The following is a 20,524-nucleotide window of genomic DNA, read 5'->3' on the forward strand; positions in this document are numbered from 1 at the left end:
AACATGCCACCTTTTCCATGTCAAACCTCTGCGATCTTCAGTGGGTGAAATTACAGATTCCTTATTGCACACAGTCGACCGTCATCCATCCACTTTATTCTGGAAAATCGTGTTATGTGGAGCTATTATTTATTATCTGTAACATGCTGCTTAACAAAGGTTCTAATTACATAAAAACTGTGAATCATTCATAATAAAGTTGGAGCAGGTTTCCAGGTAAAACAGTAAACCTGCTGCTGGGAAACAACGGGGGTGTTGGCAGGTATGATGACTGAAATGCTAAAGCCAGAAAATGTTGACTGAACAATGATTAAGTCATTTCAAGCAAACACCCAGCTTGAAGCTCACAGTCGCACTCGGATTACGCTGCTTTTTATTTAGTTTCACCTAAAAAGTAGCCAAGAACAGAGAACCAAGCACATTTGTAGAGGAGCCTCTGATTGTGATGATTTATAGAATTAATACAGAACTATATAATCATAATATTTTACATAACTGTGAACTAGTTTTATAAGAATCTTTTCGAGTGGAGCTCAGACTGTGACCTTCCTCAGAGATGAAAAGCTACAAATCCAAGTCGACTGTGGGTGAAATATCTGCAAAGTTAAATGTCAGCAAAATGTCTAAAAATGTTAATGCAGAATAAGAGCAGAGAGAAAACTGCCAAAGGAATAAAAGAGAGGGACATTTTGAAGGTAGTTAGTTGTGACTGAAATTCAGGTTTTGATTTCCTGGTTTAGCGGTTTCCAACCCGGCACGCCGCTCAGATCAAGAGGATCTGACAGGAGAAAGATTTAAAACCACAATATGAAAGAAGACTTGATGCGACGCATGAAAGTCCTCACATCTGACTTCTGATGTCTGATCTGACTGAAATTTGATGCAACACATCAAAGTTTATTTATGCTTCTGTCACAAAGCATCTCAGATGTCATATCTTACATTATAATGAAGTCTAAGATCAGGACTCAGTCAAATACAGTTTGTAACCAGACTTTCAAAGGCAGGGATTACGCTCTCTGCTGATGTGGACTCGGAGCTTAACTTTCATTTGTCTGTGGCTTTTACATCAGTTTTACTTCTGTAATAGCTCACGTGTGTTCCTCACACTCCAGACATGCCACACATCTATTACAGGATCATTTTCAACAATCATCATGTTATTCAGACTGCATCGGGGTACGACTTACTGGAAAACTCAAACAACATTTCTAAACTCCTCCCCATCCAGCATGAAAGCATCTGATCTGCACTGACAGGAAACATGTTTCTTTTAATGGAAAAGAAGAAAACAGAAAATAGACAACAGAACATAAAAACCGAATGCAAAATTCACACAATGCAAAAATTACATTTAAACTAATCACAGGCAAACACTTCGCAGTAACAAATAAGTGAGATACAACAACTAAAAGGCTTAACTGAAGTGACACCTGAGGTGTGCCGACAGGCGGGCCGTGAGTCTCGAGTAGATCTGGTCTAATCTCCAAGACCTTTTGGAAAAAGCAGATTTTCAACAAATTGCTCCTGGGCGGCTGGAAGATGTTGGTCTTTCAGGATATTTTTAAAACGCTCAGTAAGCACAAGCTGACAAATCACTTATCAAACCAGTTATGACCATAAGGCTCGTAAATCGTGGACTGGTTTTAGATACGAGCACAAGCACAGCAATAAAAGACCCAAAGAAAATAAAAGACAAAGCGCCTCCATTGTTTCCAGGCTTGTATCTGAACGTATGTGAAGAGCACCTGTGGCATCAGCCATCAGAGCCGTGCAGAGCTCCTGTAACAAATGACTTCAGTCTCTCACACGTGCTGTTTGGATGAGCGCTGCAACCTATAATCTGGCACAATCATGCATTCAGAGAGTGTATCCTGATATATCCTTGCCTGCTACAAGCAATGACCTGCATTACACTCTCTCTGAAAGCCACTACTATAACCAATATCACAGCCTGCAGCAGGGAAATCGAAGTGCTGCCTGCCATCAACTCCTCACTCGCTGAGAAAAGCGTTTGACTCCAAGCTTGGCTCTAAAAGGAAAGCTTTAACCATCAGACTGCTGTTGGAGCTACATTTAGTTAGCAGACATGCACATCAGTGAGAGCCCTCATAAAGACGTGCAGGGTGTACCGCAGGCAGGGACTTAATTGAGCGTGAAAGGCAGCGGATGACCTCTGGTGCTTCAGCGCTGCCGCCAATCAAACATCTGCCAGCCTGAAGCGGAAGGACGACCGCCCGCTACCCAAACACGCACACGCAGTCCTTCATGCTCAGCTTCATCTGGGAACACAGGCCGAAGCAGCTTCAGATACAAGTGGATTAACTTCGTGAACTCTGTGTTGGTTAACGAGTAAATGTGAGGCAGCTGATCGAGTCGGCCATGTTTGAGAGATCTCGTTTACAAATGGATGCCATCAGCCCAGAAAGACTTCCTGTGACCAATCAAATTGTTGTTTTAGCTTTAAAAAATAAAAAAAAAAAAAAGCTGTTTTTATTTGGTTCTTGTCCTTTTTTTAAACCATTGATGAGCTAACCAAGCAACTGTTAAGTACTAACGTGTGCAACAAACACAACAGCAGTCTTATATTGTAAAGACCCTGCAGCGTTAATCAGACGAGCCAATGAGCTGCAAAACAGGAGAGCTCTGAAGAGGAAAAGTAGAAAACTTTCATGCTAAAATCTTTTTGCATGAAACAGTTTTTGCCATTTATGCCTCCAAACTTTGAACAGCCAACATCACAACACGAGGGAAGGAAACACTACGGCTAATTGAGCCACACGATTTGAATCCAAATCAGGATTCTGGCTTCATACAATTTAATGAACACGACCTCATACTGCACCACGCACCTCCAAGTTTCCTGGAAATAGTCGGGATGAGTAACAGTGTGTTAAGAGACAGATACACAACTGACACCAGACGATGAGAACAAAAATTCAAACATCTGGCACAGCAGAACGTGACGAGCTTGTTCCCAGAAGAACGTCGTCATCTGTTCTTTGCAAGTACTTCAGATTTAGCATAAGTGATGAATACCTGTAGAGCTGTGTCTATGATACAAAGCAACATAACTGACTTAATGAGCTGCCAGCAAACACAGCACAAACTGCAGTATTATTAATGCGTGACGACAAAGTAAAACAGGTCAGTGGCTGCGAACATGAATCGCCCAACGTCAGCTCAGACGTCCATGAAAGCGAGCGTGCGCTCTGTCCATCTCACCTGAATCTCCAGCCAGTCGTGTTCCCCTTGGCAAAAGGTGAGAGTGCAATAAACACAGTGAGCACCGAAGGCTTCAGGTAAACGTGATGTCGGCCAGATGTTGACTTCATTTCCTGTTGTTTTTTATGCTCTTCTCAGCGGTGCACTGAATTTAGGTGAATGAGGAACAGTTTTATTTTGATGCAAAGATTTGCACTATACATAAAACTCAAAGCATAATCCTGATAAATAACCTGATAAATATCATTGTGGTCATAACTGCACCCGTAACAGATAACTCCCCGGAAATGTTCTAACAGCTGGAACCAAACTACAGCAGCTTATTCCCAGAACCTCACGTGGGATGCTGAGATTTCTCTCACTTCTCGCTTGTTTTGTGTCTCCTGCATAAAAGCAAAGTTGAGCCATTCAGCTCCAGCTCCAGCGAGCTCCTCCTCCATTTCTGAAAGTCGGCGACGTCGGACGAGCCGATGGGTTTTCGACATCCTGCGAGAAACAGTCACTCAGGTTTATCGCTGCTTTTTGGCTGCTGTGAAAATAATTTCCGAACTTTTGGGATTAATAAGGCACAACTTTTGTATTTCATGGTGTAACTCAGCTCTTCCCCTCTCTTTCTGGAGTTTTCTGTATGTTTGAGCATTTTAATATGTTCATACATCTAAGTAGCTCTTTGAATGCCACCCATACTCATTTATACATGACACAGCAATAAGAGAATCTAGCACTCACATTTGTACAGGCACAAATCCTACAGACACACACCCATGCATGCGTGCACGTACACACACACCGTCTGCAGCTGCTGAGGCGACTGTGAGCTTCGATTCAAAAACAAAAGCAGTCAGAAAGCGTCAGGATCCCTCACAACATGAAATCTGTGCATTCGCCATCATTGGTCTCAAGGCACGTCAGTCAAGGAGCACCGGCAGCTGATTGGACGACCGAGACGAGCAGATCGATGGCCGCTGCCACGCAGGCTTCATCCCCGAGACCTGGATTCTGTCAGCCTCTCTCACTGTGCCAATGTCTCTCACACACAGACACCCTCACACACAGGAGAGGCATTGCTTATTAAAAAGAAGCTCCCTACCCGACTCGTTGTTCTCTGAATCCATCTTGTTGGAGGCGACGCAGAGGACGGCCTGCCAGGTGGACCTCGACTCCACAGTCTCTCTCTCCCTCTCCTTTTTTTGTTTCCAGCCTCGCTCGCTCGCTCCCTCTCTCCTCCCCCCTCCTCACATGCTGACACTCACCACTGACCTTGTAGTGCTCGTTTCCCCTCGCCGCCGGCAGCGGCAGAGCAGCAGCAGCTCAGCTAAACGCCGCAGGTGAAGCTGCAACGCTGCAGAGTGGCTCCAAAAAACCACGTCGGTATCATTCCCCCACCGACGGCTGAGGGGAAAGGATGCTAAAACACACACGCAGATGCACACACACTCTGGAGAGCTGACATAATGAGCGTGTGTGTTCTGGCTTTGTGCGTGTGCGGGGTCGACGGTGTTTTAATCATCCTGATTGGAGAGTAATTACGCAGATTTGTTGAGAGACTGCTGCTGAAGGAATTTGGCGTTTTTAAAAATGTGTGTGAGCATGTGCATTTACATCTGTGTGAGTGTGTGTGGGCCTCTGCGATTGTGTAACTCGGGACTAATTTTAGTTGAAGACCTTGAACACGAGGACGTTTCTCAGAAGTAAAGAACATTTCAGAAAGCTGGTGCGATTCAAAGAGAGACGACATTCAGAGCCAGGTTTTCTCTTTCACGATGATCTGCTCTTTGAACAGATCCTCGCTGTTACCCTCCCGCTGTGACCGGCCCCACGGCGCTCAAGGACGACGTCTAAATGTGGACATTTGGCTGCAACCTCAGCTCCGAATGTTGAGCACAAACATGAATCGATGCTGGTTCAGGCGGTGCTGCAACCGCAGGCACGGGAGCGTTAAAAAGATGACAAGAGGACGGTTTCTCTAACAGATATTGATCCTAAACACACCTCAACATTCACAACAAGAGGCACAAACTGAAGGTGTCATCACAGCTAGCAGGAATCAAACGCAAAAAGTCGAAACCTCGTGCAGGACAAATGTGGGAAACTGCCCCAAACAAGAACTCAGAGACTCTCAGCTCCCCAGAAAACCTCGACGAGTTCTCACACCTGCCAGAGAGCCATCACCAAGAGCGCTGTTACACAGGCCTAGAGACTGGCTGCCAACCACCTGGCAAATACCTGGAAACCACTTGGCAACCAGCGGTCGCTAGGAAAATTGAACCCTATAAAATCCTTGACCAGCTTTGACGCCTGCCAAACAGCTGCTAGTGCTCGGGGTTAAAAATAACAACAGTCGTTATCTGGTTTTAGAAACATGCTTAATAAGTTTGCTGATGTGGCACAAAATGAGGTTTTAAAAAGATGTTTTCATCTATGCTAGTGAGCAAACTTATGGATTTATTCAGTCTGTTTTTAAAAGAGTTCACGTTTCAGTCCAAACAGAAGCTCAGCCAAGTTGCACTTTCAATTTCAGAGGGTTAGTGTAGACATGGTCTCGGGTTCAAGGTTAGATAGCGGAGAAACGCTTGATGTCGGGTCCTCGCGAGTGTGGAGCAGCTCGGTGCGTAACGGCCACAGATGGCTGCTGCAGATACCGTCATACCTCACACAGTCAGGCGGCTCAGGCTCTAATTTTAGAGTCAGACTGAGCTGAAAACACTCCAGACAGGCACAAATCACAGCAGCGCTCGGTCTGTTAAAATTACCTAAAACTTTTATCGCAGGGCTCCGTTTCCTGAACCGCAGCGTAGTTCAAAAGATGCAATATCAGGACTAAATGGAGGGGACAGGACCAGATTTTATTCTGTTAGAGCAGCAAAAAACAACCAAAACAAGAATAACTGGTCAATTATTGAATGAACAGGGAAGGACACAGCTTCCACTTCCACTCTTATATAAACATACAGGCTGCAAAATTAAACCTGACAGAAACTGTTAAAAATAATCTCCAAATAAACACTTTTCCATTAAGTCGCCTTTATTTTGCTCAGACATTTGCCAGAAAACACTCAAAGCTTCAGTTACTGTTTCCTGCTGCTGCTACTTATATATATTTACATATTATATTTGCTACATTTTATTAATCTTGTGTAGATTTTGTTTTTCGTTTTTGTATTTACTACTTGTGAGAGACAAACAAAACTTTATTGTTCCTGAATTTACTGAGATGATTCTAATTAGGGCTGCCACAAACGATTATTTTGATAGTCGACTAATCAGATCATCATCCACTGAACGTAAAAACGTACAGCTTATTGCACCAGCAGCATCTGCTCTTATATAACTATCATTAGCTTACAGCTTTAAGTGTTTAAGGTCTGTGCTAAATAACAATAAAGACAAGATGATAGTTTGTTTCGGTGAAGTTTAATAAACTCCTTGCTAGCTAAAATATAACAGGACACTGGAGTATATTCTGGAGCATCTCACACTTCTGATAATCAGCTGTCTGCTTGACGTTTATTCAGCTGTGCAAAAACTAACTTTAATCTCAGCCAAACCGATTTACTCAGGAACAAATAAAACACTGAAAAAAAAGCAATAACATTTTTAAGTTATCTAAGTGACTTATATATCATGTTTAACCTGAGTAGCGAAAGACGGCGGTGGGTTTGAAAACGATTTGCCGGGAGTCCGGTGTTCTCACGGGCTCTAGTGAGCCTTGCCCCCGGCTAGCTATCGAGCTAGTGGGTAACAGACGTCTCTGAAAACGTCGGAGCGCTTTTGAAAATATGTGGTGTCCTGATAAACTGAGCAGATATTTGAGGTTTACACAGCTACATTCTCGCCTGAAAATATGTTAAATGTTTATTTTGTGACCCAGAAAGAATAATGAGTAATATTAAAACTAAGTAGCTGCCGCCATTGTTGGAAACTGAGCTGGGCCGCGCTATGAATTCTGGGATAGGTTGGGCCACGAAGTATACAACCGACCCATCCTTCAAATCTGGGGAAACGAAGGGCGTATTTGTCGGACTCTACGAATTTGGACAGTATTCGTCGTGTCGGTGTAACATAATCGGCCTACAAACGCGGGCACAGGAGGATGCGGTTCCAGAATTTGGACACAGCTAAGATACCGGACACAGCTTCTTCTTCGAGGATTAACGGCAGCTGGCATCCTTGTACATGCAGTGCTGCCATCTTCCGTTTCAGTCCGTTATTACACTCTTAAATCCTGCTACTTATTCCTGCGTCTTTTGGGATCTTACAAAGCTTAAAACGACGCGTCGACTATTAAATTAGTCGTCGATGATTTTGATAGTCGACGTAATCGTGGCAGCCCTAGTTCTGATGGTGTTTTATTAGCTTCTAGTTGTTTCTTAAATTAGCTTTTTATCAAACAGCTTCAAACCTAAAATAATAAAAATATGAACAGAATCTGAATACACACCAGCTGGGACGTGTATGTAATGTATCTCAGAGAAGATGGAGTTGATAACGAAGCTCAGCTGCACAAAACCATTTTGAACCACAAGGTGCATCCAGTATATTCCATGTGAGTCGTGCACTCTTATTAAAGCTACTGTTAACTCAACAATTACATTAAATTCATGTTAATATGACACCTAGCCGAGAGAAACAGACTTGGTCTGAGGTCAACATCTGTCAGCTATCTGCGATGAACAAAGACCAGAAGTTGGACAGTTGGTGAATTTACGCCAGTTGACACAACGTGCTCCCTTGTGACTACAGAGCTAAGGTTAGGCTAATATAAACATGCCAGCACAGGGAGGATGGAGCATGACGGTTAAACAGTTTTCAGTAAAAGTTCAAGCTCCGGGTCTCGAGCAGAGGTAAACACCATCAGGTGGCAGGAAGGCCACGCTGAAAATGGACCAAACGTCTGCGACGAGCCATCCACAGCACGAGCTTCGTTATCAACACATCGCTGATAGTTTTGGATAACGAAAAAGTCGTGAACGTGAGCTGAGCCGGCTCGAGAGCCATTCTTGGCTGACACGTTCAAACACCGTGAGCCCACAAAGCTCATTCGTACAGATGTGCATGGATCAAAGTCTCCCAGTTGTTGTGAGGTCCGTTTCTGCTTGACCTACAGCGCTAACCAGAAATGATAACAAAATGCTGACGACTGACCAGACCCCAATGACAAATCACATCACACAAAGTGAACAACTCTCTGAACTGTTACTAACATTCAACACATACATGATTTATTTAGTAGATTAACCTTTTTCTGACGTCTGTTTGGTATAAGATTAAGAATAGAGGTGTACAGAGGTATGAGTTCAGATAGCAGAGCACACGATCAAGGCTCATGTTTACATACATTAGTCAGCAGATCACATGATGATGTATGATGTTGCCCGTGTCTGTCAGTCACTCTGTTGTTCTCCAGTAAGATAACTCGTTGTTAGTTTACATATGAACCCGCAGCTACTGGAAGCTTTTAAGGTGGAAATATTTCCTACATATTATTTCATTTGAGTGTTAAGTGCTGTCATGAATTTGAGTCATTTGTCCTTACTGACTCGCACGTATGTCATGAAGATGTGAATATTACAATAAGGGGGTGGAACGGCAGCAGTATACCTATGAATACAAATCGATTGATTTATGAACTCCTTAAAGTCAAAATTCACAACTAATGTTTGTAATATTTAACCTCATCTACGACTCACTTGTATTGAAATGTTTCAAAACAATCAACTAAACGTGATTTCTTCCTGTTTAAATCGGCGTAACAGTAAATTAGATGCTGGGTTCATCACTAGTTTGAGCAGCCAGAGGGTTTTTTAGCCCCGCCCATGACCTTTTCCTACACCTGACCAAGTGAAGCCAAACATCAAACATCCAAGCAGGTCACTGCGTGGTGTTTGTAGACAGTGCTCATTTATGCCAAGCTTTAGTCACTTTGCTTATTCTAAAATAAGCAAAGTTTAGCTGTGTTTTTTTCCTCCTGCTCATTGTGTTCTGACATTCTTTCCACAGACTTCACGAACAGCCTCTCGCATCCAAAAAAGGACAGACTGCAGAGCCAGAGGGACCTCACAGCGAGCGTCTGGACCGCTACCGCGCGAGTCGCGTGTGCTCTGAAAACAAAACACCGAGAGAGGAACACGAGAGCGCCACGATGGACGGGTTGTGGTCTTTAGATACGACACTGTCAAGTCAAGTCAAGTCAAGTCAACTTTGTCAATTCTGCCACATGTACAGGACATACACAGAATAGAAATTGCGTTACTCTCAAACCCTAGTGATTAGAAAAATGCAAATAAAATAATTAAAAAGTAAAAATTTAAATAAATACAATACAATTTTACGTATAACAAAAAAAAAGCTATGCAATATACAATATACAATATTCAAGTAAGAAGGCATAGTGGTGCAAAATAGGCAAATAGTGCAAATGGAGATTTAGTAGTGTACGGTATAGAGATGGACCGATCCGATATTACGTATCGGTATCGGTCCGATACTGACCTAAATTACTGGATCGGATATCGGAGAAAAATAAAAAATGTAATCCGATCCATTAAATATCACGAAAGCACCTCACAAAACTTGCAACACGCTGTAACTCACCTCAGAACGTTAGCACGTCTGAGCAGTATGCCTCACTTGATAGAGCGGCTGTGGCATGCGGGACCTGTCGGTGCTCTGGATAGCATTTGGAGCTTCGCTAGCAACCCGGCATTTCATCTCCGACAAAGTTATCCCCGAGAGAAGTAAAGCAAGTGTGTAAGTCCATCTCTTAATGTTTGTAAAGCATTCCTGCGTTAAGCTTAACAAACGATATATGGAGCGACTGCCTCTTCTTGCTGCTACTTCAATCATGAAACTGCTTAACGATCAGCTGATCAGCTTTTCTGTCGTGAGTCCGTGTCTCTAGTTTGTTTTTGGCCCACTTTGCACCAGAAAGAGGAAACCAGCGGCTGAACAACAGTAGCACGTTTAAGCTTGATAAGCTGTTGTTAGAATTTATTTAATATTACTTTCTACTCGAGGATCTTTTTCTACGTAGCTGACAGCTGGTAACTGTGCAGGGGCGGATCTAGCAAAGTTTAGCCAGGGGGGCCGATAGGGCATTAACAGGGAAAAGGGGGCACAAAGACATACTTTTCTTTCTTATTCTCATTTAAAATGTCGAGCTTTTAATAAATAATTATCTGACACCCAAAGTTTTAATTTGATGTAAAATGAATAGAAGTCAATTACTGTATATAGTGACTATTAAGTCTAATATATATACCCTAGTAAGCTGAAGTACTTTTTCCTTTGGGAAGGTACCATCTGTGCAGTCTGCAATTTTGTTGAAGAAAGATGTTGAATCTATTTAATATTTCTTGAAAAATAATTGATTTCTGTGCATTTTTTTCACACTGCATCAAATTAAGGTTGATTACGTCGATTAAGCATCATGACGTGGAGCGTGAGGGGTGGTTCCCTATTTTTTATTTATTTATTTTTGTTGTTGCTGGGAGTTGGAACCCTATTAGTTAGGTTGCTTAATATTTATGCTAAGTACTCTTTAAAATACCAGAATAGGGAGGATGGTGTAGGTTTAAGTTTATTAGATTGATCAGTATTGCTGAACTATGAAACATTTTTTTTGCATACAGGTATAACAGAATAGCTTTAGTGTAGTTGTTGTTTTAAACTTGAGTATGAACTTATACAAAATGCAGCAAGATATTTAAAAAAACAGTTTTGTTGATTAAAAAACACTATATCGGATTCATATCGGTATCGGCAGATATCCAAATTTATGATATCGGTATCGGTATCGGACATAAAAAAGTGGTATCGTGCCATCTCTAGTACGGTAAGAGATAGTGTAACAACAAAGTCTTATGAGGTAATGGCAGTCCAATGCTCCACAAAGTGACTGGTGCAGGCCAGTGAGTGCGTCAGAGAGTGTGTGTGTGTGTGTGTGACAGAGTTCAGTGAGACCGTGGTGGAGAAGAGGGGAGAGAGACACCAATGATCCTCTCTGCAGCTCTCACTATGCGTTGGAGGGTTCTATGGCAGGACGCATTGCAGGCTCCAAACCACACAGTGATGCAGCTCGACAGGATGCTCTCGATGGTGCCTCTGTAGAAAGTGTACATGATGGGGGCTGGAGCTCCTGCTCTTCTTAGTTTGCGGAGAAAGAAGAGACGCTGCTGTGATTTCTTGGCCAGTGCTGTGGTGTTGTACGTCCAGGAGAGATCCTCTGTGATGTGCACACCCAAGAACTTGGTGCTGCTCACTCTCTCCACAGACGCTCCGTCAATGGTCAGAGGAGCATGTTGGGTGTGCATTCTCCTGAAGTCCACAACAATCTCCTTCGTCTTCTCCACATTCAGAGAGAGATTGTTGTCAGCACACCACGTGGCCAGGCGTCTCACCTCACTTCTGTAGTCGGTCTCATCCCTGTTGCTAATGAGACCCACCACCGTTGTGTCGTCCGCAAACTTGATGAAGAGGTTGGAGCTGTGTGATGGAGTGCAGTCATGGGTCAGCAGAGTGAAGAGGAGGGGGCTCAGCACACATCCCTGCGGGGCCCCCGTGTTTAAAATGATGGTGCTGGATGTGTTACTGCCGACCCGTACTGCTTGAGGTCTTCCGGTGAGGAAATCCAACAGTGTGTACCTTTCTAAACAACAATCTAACTGCAAAAAAAAAAATCTCTTTTAAAAACATGACGCTGAACTGAAAGGCAAGGTCTGGCAGCAAACAGCCATAAGGGAGCGATGTGGGAACTACAAGATTAAGCTGTGCCGTGAAGAAAACACTCTTCCTGTTTTCACAGCAAAGGTTAAAGGTTGGACTGACAGCAGCCTGAAATTCAGCTGGTCCATATCAAACATGCGGAGTTTAAATGTCAGCAGCCTCCTGATATGATGAGGTTCCCCCTCAGCTACAAAACCAAATACATTTTTATTCCACTAATAAATGTTAGAATATTTCCATCAAGCGACTGTACAGATGTGATCTGCTGATGATCCACAGGCTGCTTCCACACACCTGGCTGGAGAAATGAACGCTAGATGAATCAATCAGCTACGCAGCATAACCCGACCCAATCCTGCGTTTGCGAGGAAGGCGTGACGAGTTTTTGATTTGTCAGCTAGAATGACCGTCGTCTTTGTCCCCTGATCTCCAAGACTTGGAAGAACAATTTAATAAAAACTAAATCTACTTATGATTAGAATTGAGATTAAAGTCGTGATCGATGGCGACCTCAGAGGGTTAACATTATGTGGAAGCTGCACAGTCATTTTATAGCATCTGCAGTGAAAACTGGAAGCTTTGCCCCCCGTTTGGCTGTTTTACATGCTGCTGTTGTCCTGACAGAGGACTGCGGCTCAACATCTCTGTACCGACACCTGTGATACTGACAGCGACGTGTGCAAACACCCGACTACAAAACAGACCAGAAGAAAGGTGCAAAATCCATCCGAAAGTGCTGAAAAGCAGAGAGCTGGGCGTCAAACAACAAGCACAGAAAGATAAAAGCTTCCCCGTCTGCAAAGACGCAACCGGTGGGGGAAACAGAGCGAGGCGCATCTCCTTTGAAGTTATATTTAGGCCAAAATCCTCCTTTGCAGAACAAACCGTCTTCCACTGTGAATACAAATCACAGCCAACAACTGAGGGAGGAACCGTCCTAAGAGCACAGGAACCGACAGCTCACGTACAATTAGCCAGCGGAGCATCAAAACAGCACGGGCCCGCTGGGTTTCTTTCACTGCGACTCCTCCTGCATCCTAAATACTCCCGTGTTCCACCGAGGACGCAAACGGGCGACCAGCTTCTCATCCAACACAACTTTGAAGATGTGAGCGGACGGAGGGCCCTCGCCGCAGGTGGTCCTGATCTATTTAGACGCTTTTACAACGGCGTAAGCACCGACAACGCAAATAAAAGTGCAACGCAAATGGAAATAAACCTTTAAATGTTTTTTTTTATGGCAACCCTGCACACGCTAGCTGTGGCAGAAAAGAGGATTAAGTTATAGCACATCTATCATGTTAACCTTTATTCTGACACAGCTTGTAAAGTCTTCTGAACACTGCCTGATTTCTACTGATGATCTCTGAATGCGTCCTGCACTCTTCTCCGTTTCTTTCTTGGTCAAATGTTTCTCGATTCATTTTTTTTCTTTAGGGGATGAAAATCAATTAGCAGCCTGCTAATTTTAGATTGTGTAATCATCACCGTACGCTGGTGTCTCATCTTCTGAAGGTTACATTATTGCTGTTGTTTATGATTGTTTTCATGATCAATTAATCTGCCAGATATTTTTCTCGATTAACTGATGATGATGATCTGCAAAAGATCAGAAAATGGCAACAAATCCCAACAGTCTCCTAAAGGCCGAAGTCGTCGATCATCTCAGGCTGATCGTAAGTATGTTTCATTAAGCCAGGCCGCACATCGAGAAGTCTGAACCATCGGATCGATCAAGGAATCAAGACTGGGCCCGCTACAGGTACAAGCAGCTCAACAGGAAGGGAGAACCTGACCTTGTTTTTTCTTCAAATTAAAGAAAGAAACGTTGATCCCACCTGTAAATAACACAGGTGCTCCAACATTTCTTCTTATTTCTGATGTTTTTAAAGGTGTTCCAGTTCAGATTCCCTTTATAGCAGCTCTGATTTACAGCAGATTTGGTGATTCTTTTCATTCATGTTCAGAACAAAGCACCGAGCTTTTAGTAACCTTTATTTCTTTTTGCTGTCAGCTGCACCAGATCTCAAGAACTTCTATCACTCTCATTGAAGCAGTTCTCAAAATAAAGCTCCTCCAGCTTACTGCACGTGATGTTTTGTACATGATTTCCATTCATCCTGTGCCTCTTATGCCGAGTAATACTGCGGTTGTGTCCATTTGCAAAAGCGTTTACCTATGAATAACCCAAACTCGGCGCTGAACGTGGACGATGCTGCGCGGCCGTTGAATTCTGGCTGTTTGATAAATCGACCGTAACAGGGAAGCGAGTGACAGCGTTCACCAGGAATGGAAGAAACACATTTAAAAAGGTAAATATCACAAAAAAACATCTGAAAATCACAGACGATGGCTGCAGTGGACACTTTTAACAATCTGTTTCACTCAGCTCTTCGTATGGTAGAATTTCAGGGGTTTCTGTGATTAGTCAATCTCCACTAATAACCCATGTGTAACTGTTTAAGATGGTTCACTTATCGACACTGGGCCAAAACAATTGGAAACTAAGACCTAAGACAGACCCAAAACTCCTGACTTCTTAAGACAAGCTGGTGCTGTTTGCTCAAAGCCTGCTGGTACAATCGATTTATAGCCAGTAGATGAAGACAGTTTTAAGGCAGGGTTGGTAAATGTGGCATCAGCAGACCTCCTGCAGCACTGGGACCAACCAGGCACTCTGCCAACATCCAAAGAAGTGACGACAGCATTATGAAAAACATTAGGCTTCTGGGGAGCGAGCAGAGGTGCTTCATCACAGAGCCGAAAGGCCACACGTAACTGTTTAAAGCATCGTTTAGTGGCTACAAGAAGACGGGCATCAGGATCTGAGTGGTAGACTGAAGCGTCCTCTTCAGATCACCCTGAATGTAAATGTCTCTGCATAATAACAGGAGAATAAAAAATGTTTCCCATCAGGAATATTTCCATTTATCTCCACTTATCTCCCCGTGCGCTTATCTGACTGTTCGTTCAGACTTAAAGAGCAGCAGCAGCACAGGGAGAGGCGACAGCAGCGACGGCGGGTTTGTCCTACATAATGACTTAATTGAGGTGGTTAACACTTTGAGGATAATAAGAGCCTCTAGACCACAACACACCCAGGAGTGAGAGCTCTGGAAATGGAGCAGCGCTCAGAAAAATCTGTGTCGACTATAAATGCCAACAGAACTGAAAATGAGCCAAATCAACACAGTTTTATCCACTTCCTGTCTCCCAGTGGCTCAGACGCACACGCCTGATTCAACTTTGACTGGGTAGGCTTGAAGCCAACCCTCCTTTAAGCTAGCTGTCTTCTGATTGGCTGTCCCTTGCAAACCGTGGGAATGAGATGACCATATTAGCGTCATTCCCTCGCAATGCTCCGATACTGAGTGTTTAAAGCAATCTGAAGCCTTGTACCTACACTGATGTCATAACTTGAAACTTGAGCCATGTTTGACATGGAATTAAGGAAACGTGACACCGATGCTGATTGGACGAGACTTTGGTTGGATGTACATGAGCATGGAGGGATCGTCGTTGAGACGACAGCGAGTTTGTAACGTCTGCTCCAGAATTCATGTGAAAAATAAGAAAAAAGTGACATCACCGCAGCTGCAGCCTGTTAGCATCTCCCTGTGAACCGACTGTTTAGCGAGCGGGGGAGGGGAGCAGCACATTCCTTCGCCCAATTAGCAGCCAAACAGAGGCGAGAATGAGCTGCGAGCGTGAAAAACTAAGGACCAATCACTGACGCCCACCGTCTGTCTGGGAGCTCGTTTTAGAATAAAGTTATTTTAAACTTGGCCGTTAAATCGTTTTAAAATAAAGTGAAACAGTCACAAAGCGCTGTTTGTTGCCGACACCAACAGCACGCATGACTGAGACTCTTCAGTGGGATGCGTAACCATAGCAACCGAGAAACCTGAGCTCTGTAAAAACTGAGAACATTTTCATTTTTATTATCACAAACTGATCTGATTAACCCTCAGAGGTTTAGTCTCGTTTTGTCTCATCTTTATCGAGTAGTTTCCAAGTAAATGTAAATCCCTACTTTTATTCCCAGCGTAGGCCTTTACTTCAATCTGGAGTCATTTATTAAGGAAGTGTAAATCACAATATTATTATTATTAATAATAAAATATTATAATAATTAGTTCAGTGCTCTGAAGTGCTGCGTGTGTCCAAACAATGTTTTCACCCTTTAAAAGTGGAAAACTTTTAATGTTAAGTTAAACAAACATAAGGAGGGACGTTTGGGTCCAGCAAACACATGCATACATACATACATGCATACATGCATGCATACATGTATACACGCACCCCTGCGCGGCTCCTTCAGCCCATCGGGGATCGATGTTGAAAGCGTCACATTAACACTAATGCAATCAGCAGTTTACCACCAGGACTAATTATAGAGCAGACTCGAGGCCTGCAGGGATGCAGAGTCCTTGAAGCTGCAGATGCTGTCTGCAGCAAAACCGCCAGCATCCACACACATCAGCAGCCTGAAATACCACCTCCGTCTCCTCCTCCTCCACCACCAGCACCAGCTACTGCTCCAAAGCATAATGAGTCCGTCTGGGGGGAGATTGTTTCTTGGCCCGCAGACTCGTTTCTCATCCTACTTGTCTCAGCAGCCAAGTGGGTTTTTAGGAGAGAAACGATCTGCAGTAAACAGCAGCTGGTTACCTGCCAGAGCTGCTGCTCGAGGAGGAGAAAAGGCGAGGGCGCCCAAAGTCCAACTTTCCCAAAATAGAAACAGTCAAGACTCCGCACACACACACACAGAGTCTGAAATCACGTATCGCTGATTCAAGATTAAAGGGGTTAAAGTGAGGACAGAGAGTAAGAAGGACAAGAAAAAAACCACTGCAGCAGATCACAGAAACCTCGATGTGTTTTTAATAAAAAGACTGATTTATTTTATTTGACTTCATCTTTAATGTAGCAGATAAAAGATGAGAGTTACAGAGAGCGAAAGAAGAAAAAAGCAAAACAAAAATGCTGAATTTTAAGATGATAAACTCCAATGTCGAGAGGTGTGACTCACTCCACCTACAGCCGGCAGAAAACAAAAATCCTGTCAAATCCCTGAGAATCAAACTTTAGGACTTCCTCTGTGATGAATGAGACGGGTTTTCAAACTCAGAAACAAGTTTTCACAGCAGAAAACTTAAATCCATCTTCTGCTGCTTCTCTGCATCTGGGCAGCAGTCCAAGCAGAGAGACCCAGACTCTGCTCTCTCTGGCCAACTCCTCCAGCTCTTCTGGGGGGGGGGCACAGAGGTTTTTCCAGTCCAGCTGGGAGACATAATCACTCCAGCATGTCGTGGGTGCCCCGGGCGACATCCTGAACCACCTCACCCAGCTCCTATCAACGTGGAGAAGCAGCAGCTCTACTCTGAGTCCTTTAAAGTGATGGAGCTCCTCACTCTGTCTCTAAGGAAGAGCCCAGACATCCTTCAGAGAAACTCATTTCTGCAGCTCGTATCCATGAGCTCTTTCTTTCTATCACTATGCACAGCTCGCGACCACAGGTGAGGGCAGGAATCACTTCATCAACAGCCCTCTCTATACCACCACAGACCACCCCGACCTGTCTGTCACCGTCTGCACGAGGAAAAGAAATCCCTGAAACTATCAGAAGTTCACGTGTGACTTCTGCTGCGTTCTAGTAGACGTCATCAATCCATGAAATCCAGAAGCACCACAGCTTCTTTCCAAATGCTCAAACAAACAAACAAACAGCACTTGGACGGGTTTCATCTGGCACCGGTATCTTACACTGGAAGACGTCTCACGCATCCAGTGTGCTATATGAGAGCTGTTTTTATGTTTACACATGTTTTATTATTTACTTGAATACACCACAAAAGTTCAATGACAATAAATCCTTTGTGATGCCGACAGCAGCTGCGTCATTTCCACAAATCAAACTTTGTGGGCTGGATGCAGAAAATACCGTGAGGGGGGAAACAACAGGAAAAAAGCATCTGGATTCATTTCTGTTAAGGGGACCCAGTCGTCAAATTACCTCTGAGACTGCCTGACTGATGCTTCCTCTCTGCAACACACTTCCACAAAAAACCATAATATTCCAGGAATCTAATGAAGTGGACATCAGGGATTCAGCTGCGTGTGCATGTAGGTGAATGTTTAGGTCTGTCGATTGAAAATTAAGATCAATTCCTCCTTAATAAATGATTATGTTGAAACCAAGCTGACATTACAACTGCACCAGTAGTTACACAGCTGCTGCAGAGAGCAGTGATTTACATACAGGAGGAAATACATTCGTGTAATAAAGTCTTCAGTCATGGTGGTCTGAACTTACAGACACTGACAATGAAGTTTGACCAGTGTTCAGCCAGCTTAGGAGTGATAGAGTCAGGCTGGCTTCAGGCTACAAACAAGTCTGATCTTCAGAAATAAAGTGCAGCTTATTCACCTGGATGATCAAATAATGTTTGCAGCAGAGCAGGAGGAACAGCTCAGAGAAGCTAACTCGTGCCATCTCCTACAATTTATTCCTGTTTACAGCCCTGCTCTCATCATCGGCTGCTTTTCATCACATCAGAGGGTTAAACTCCACCTGGCCTCACAGGTCTGACCGCACCTTACACGCACTGGCAGCAGGAGTGACTCACAACAGCATTCAGAGGAAAAGCTTTAGATCAGAAATGATACTCAGCTATGAGTTTATATCAGCGTTATCACAGTTACTGCACGGCTCGAGGCAACGCTTGATAGATTTAGCCCACATCTCATCCTTATTTCTTTCACGGCACAGAAGCAGTTACACCCAACCGACAGGCGATGGTGAAAAGAGAAGGACGCAGTCTCCATTTTTAGATTTAAAAACGACTTGGATATTTTATTTGTGGGGCTTATCCTCCACCGAGCACCTTGTTTTGGTGTTTTTCTTGCACCACATAAAAGTTTTTTCTGTATTGAAAGGCATTTTTATGTTTATTCGACAAAAGCAGACAATGGATGTACAAGTTACCACCCAAGTTTTCCAGTGGACACTCCCTACTGACGAGGACAATGATTCACTCTGAACCATGTGATGACATATCAGGCCCTTCCTTGTTAGATGTTGTCAGTAATGTTTTTCTGGAGTTGTAACTTCCAAACATTCTCTTGTCAAAACTTTTTTCTTCCTCGAGACCAATCTTGCTGAGCTGAGCAGATCTCGGCTGGAACTGAACTAAACAGCAAGTGAGTTTGACCTTTTAGGGATGGACAAAAGAGCTGCACTGTCGTAATATTCTCCATATTCACTGAAACTTAAATCATAACTGTTTTTTTTTTTTTTTTAAACAGTTAAATGAATTAGGGCCTTTGTATGTCAAAAGTAACAATCTGCAGCTTCTCAAATTAAAAAAAAAAAACAAAACAGATTATTTTGCTTCTAAACTGATTTGAAGATATGTGTTACACTCTATAGGTGAAACGTGTAACAATCTGGACTAAAAAAAAAAGATTCTCTACTTTGAGAAGCATTTTAAGGATGAAGATCATCAATTAATCGATTGATCCGTCATTTGCGGGGACTACAGGTGACACCTTAAAAATCCCACAGTGAAACAGTGACCATGAACACACCACCGCACTTTTTTTAGACAGCCATTTACCGTTGTAACAATTAGCCCAACACTTAAACGCAACACTGACACACCGGACTGTAGGGATAGCTGTCAAACATGTCAGCACACACACTCACACTCATTGACACACACCGACATGCAGCTTACCGGCTGGCATTTCGGTACCGATGTACCGCAGTCCCCGTGTGTGTGTGTGATCGTCTGCCGAGCACCGACGGATCCGGGCTCAGTTAGTTAGCCTCCATGTAGCTCCTTCCCCGACTGCTTTCTCTTTACCTGTAACGGCAGAAATCACCTGACTGTGGCTTCATAAGACACCTTCAACAGAGAGGCCGGGAGGCTCGTTAATGGGCTAAACAGGAACAGCGGTGTAAACACGGACCGTCCGGGAGGAATTAGCCCGGGAGAGGCTAATGTCTGCGGTCCAAACGGCTGCGGAGGGTTTACGGAGCGGAGACAGGCGGGAGGGGGACGTTAGGGGGAGAGAGTTGAGACGGTAACCGGTGGACATACCTGTGAGGAACCAGCAGCAGGAGGGCTCGTCAACTCCTACACATTACTACAGTGCTTCCTGCTTTACGGTGACAGATAAACACGGAAGTGTGTGTGTAGGAGCCAAAAACCGCCCCCGCTCTACATATGCTGCCTGCTCACCGGGACGGTGCTAATTATAGCCGCCTACGGGACCCCGGAGCTCACCGCAGAGGGTCAGCGATGCGTTTTTAGCCATGATGGAGTTCAGTCATGTTACCATGAGCTCATTATGAGATACATCACCTCAGCGCATGCTGGGTTTAAGTATGAAGGTCCAAAACGAACACTGACTGAATATTTACATGATTATTTACATTTCAGCCTTTAAAAAAAAAAAACTATGAGAAAGCACATGGGGACAGTGGGAAAGAAAAACTCCCTTTCAACACAAAGAAACCTCCAGCAGAACCAGGCTTAGGGAGGGCAGGCATCTGCTGTGATCAGTTGGA

The 20,524-nt window shown here is 43.8% G+C and overlaps 1 protein-coding gene across 5 annotated transcripts in view; it reads right to left on the minus strand.

The window, feature by feature from the left end:
- efr3a (EFR3 homolog A (S. cerevisiae)) overlaps window positions 1-20,198 on the minus strand; it is a 134,509-nt gene extending 114,311 nt beyond the window's left edge. For 2 of the 5 annotated variants that reach the window (XM_085255997.1, XM_085255993.1), the window contains exon 1: window positions 4,316-4,732. In XM_085255997.1, coding sequence (XP_085112123.1) covers window positions 4,316-4,340 — 25 coding nt within the window. In that variant the 5' untranslated portion in view covers window positions 4,341-4,732. Of the gene's footprint in view, window positions 1-4,315; window positions 4,733-19,688 lie in introns of those variants that run through there. The other 3 variants (XM_085255996.1, XM_085255994.1, XM_085255995.1) reach the window with 3 other exon arrangements.
- Between the last annotated feature and the right edge of the window lie 326 nt (window positions 20,199-20,524).

The sequence above is a fragment of the Mchenga conophoros genome, linkage group LG18 (assembly GCF_057382185.1).
Source record: "Mchenga conophoros isolate Kocher_MC1m ecotype Shallow Benthic linkage group LG18, M_conophoros_male_GT1.1, whole genome shotgun sequence".
In the NCBI taxonomy this organism is placed as follows: Eukaryota; Metazoa; Chordata; class Actinopteri; order Cichliformes; family Cichlidae; genus Mchenga; species Mchenga conophoros.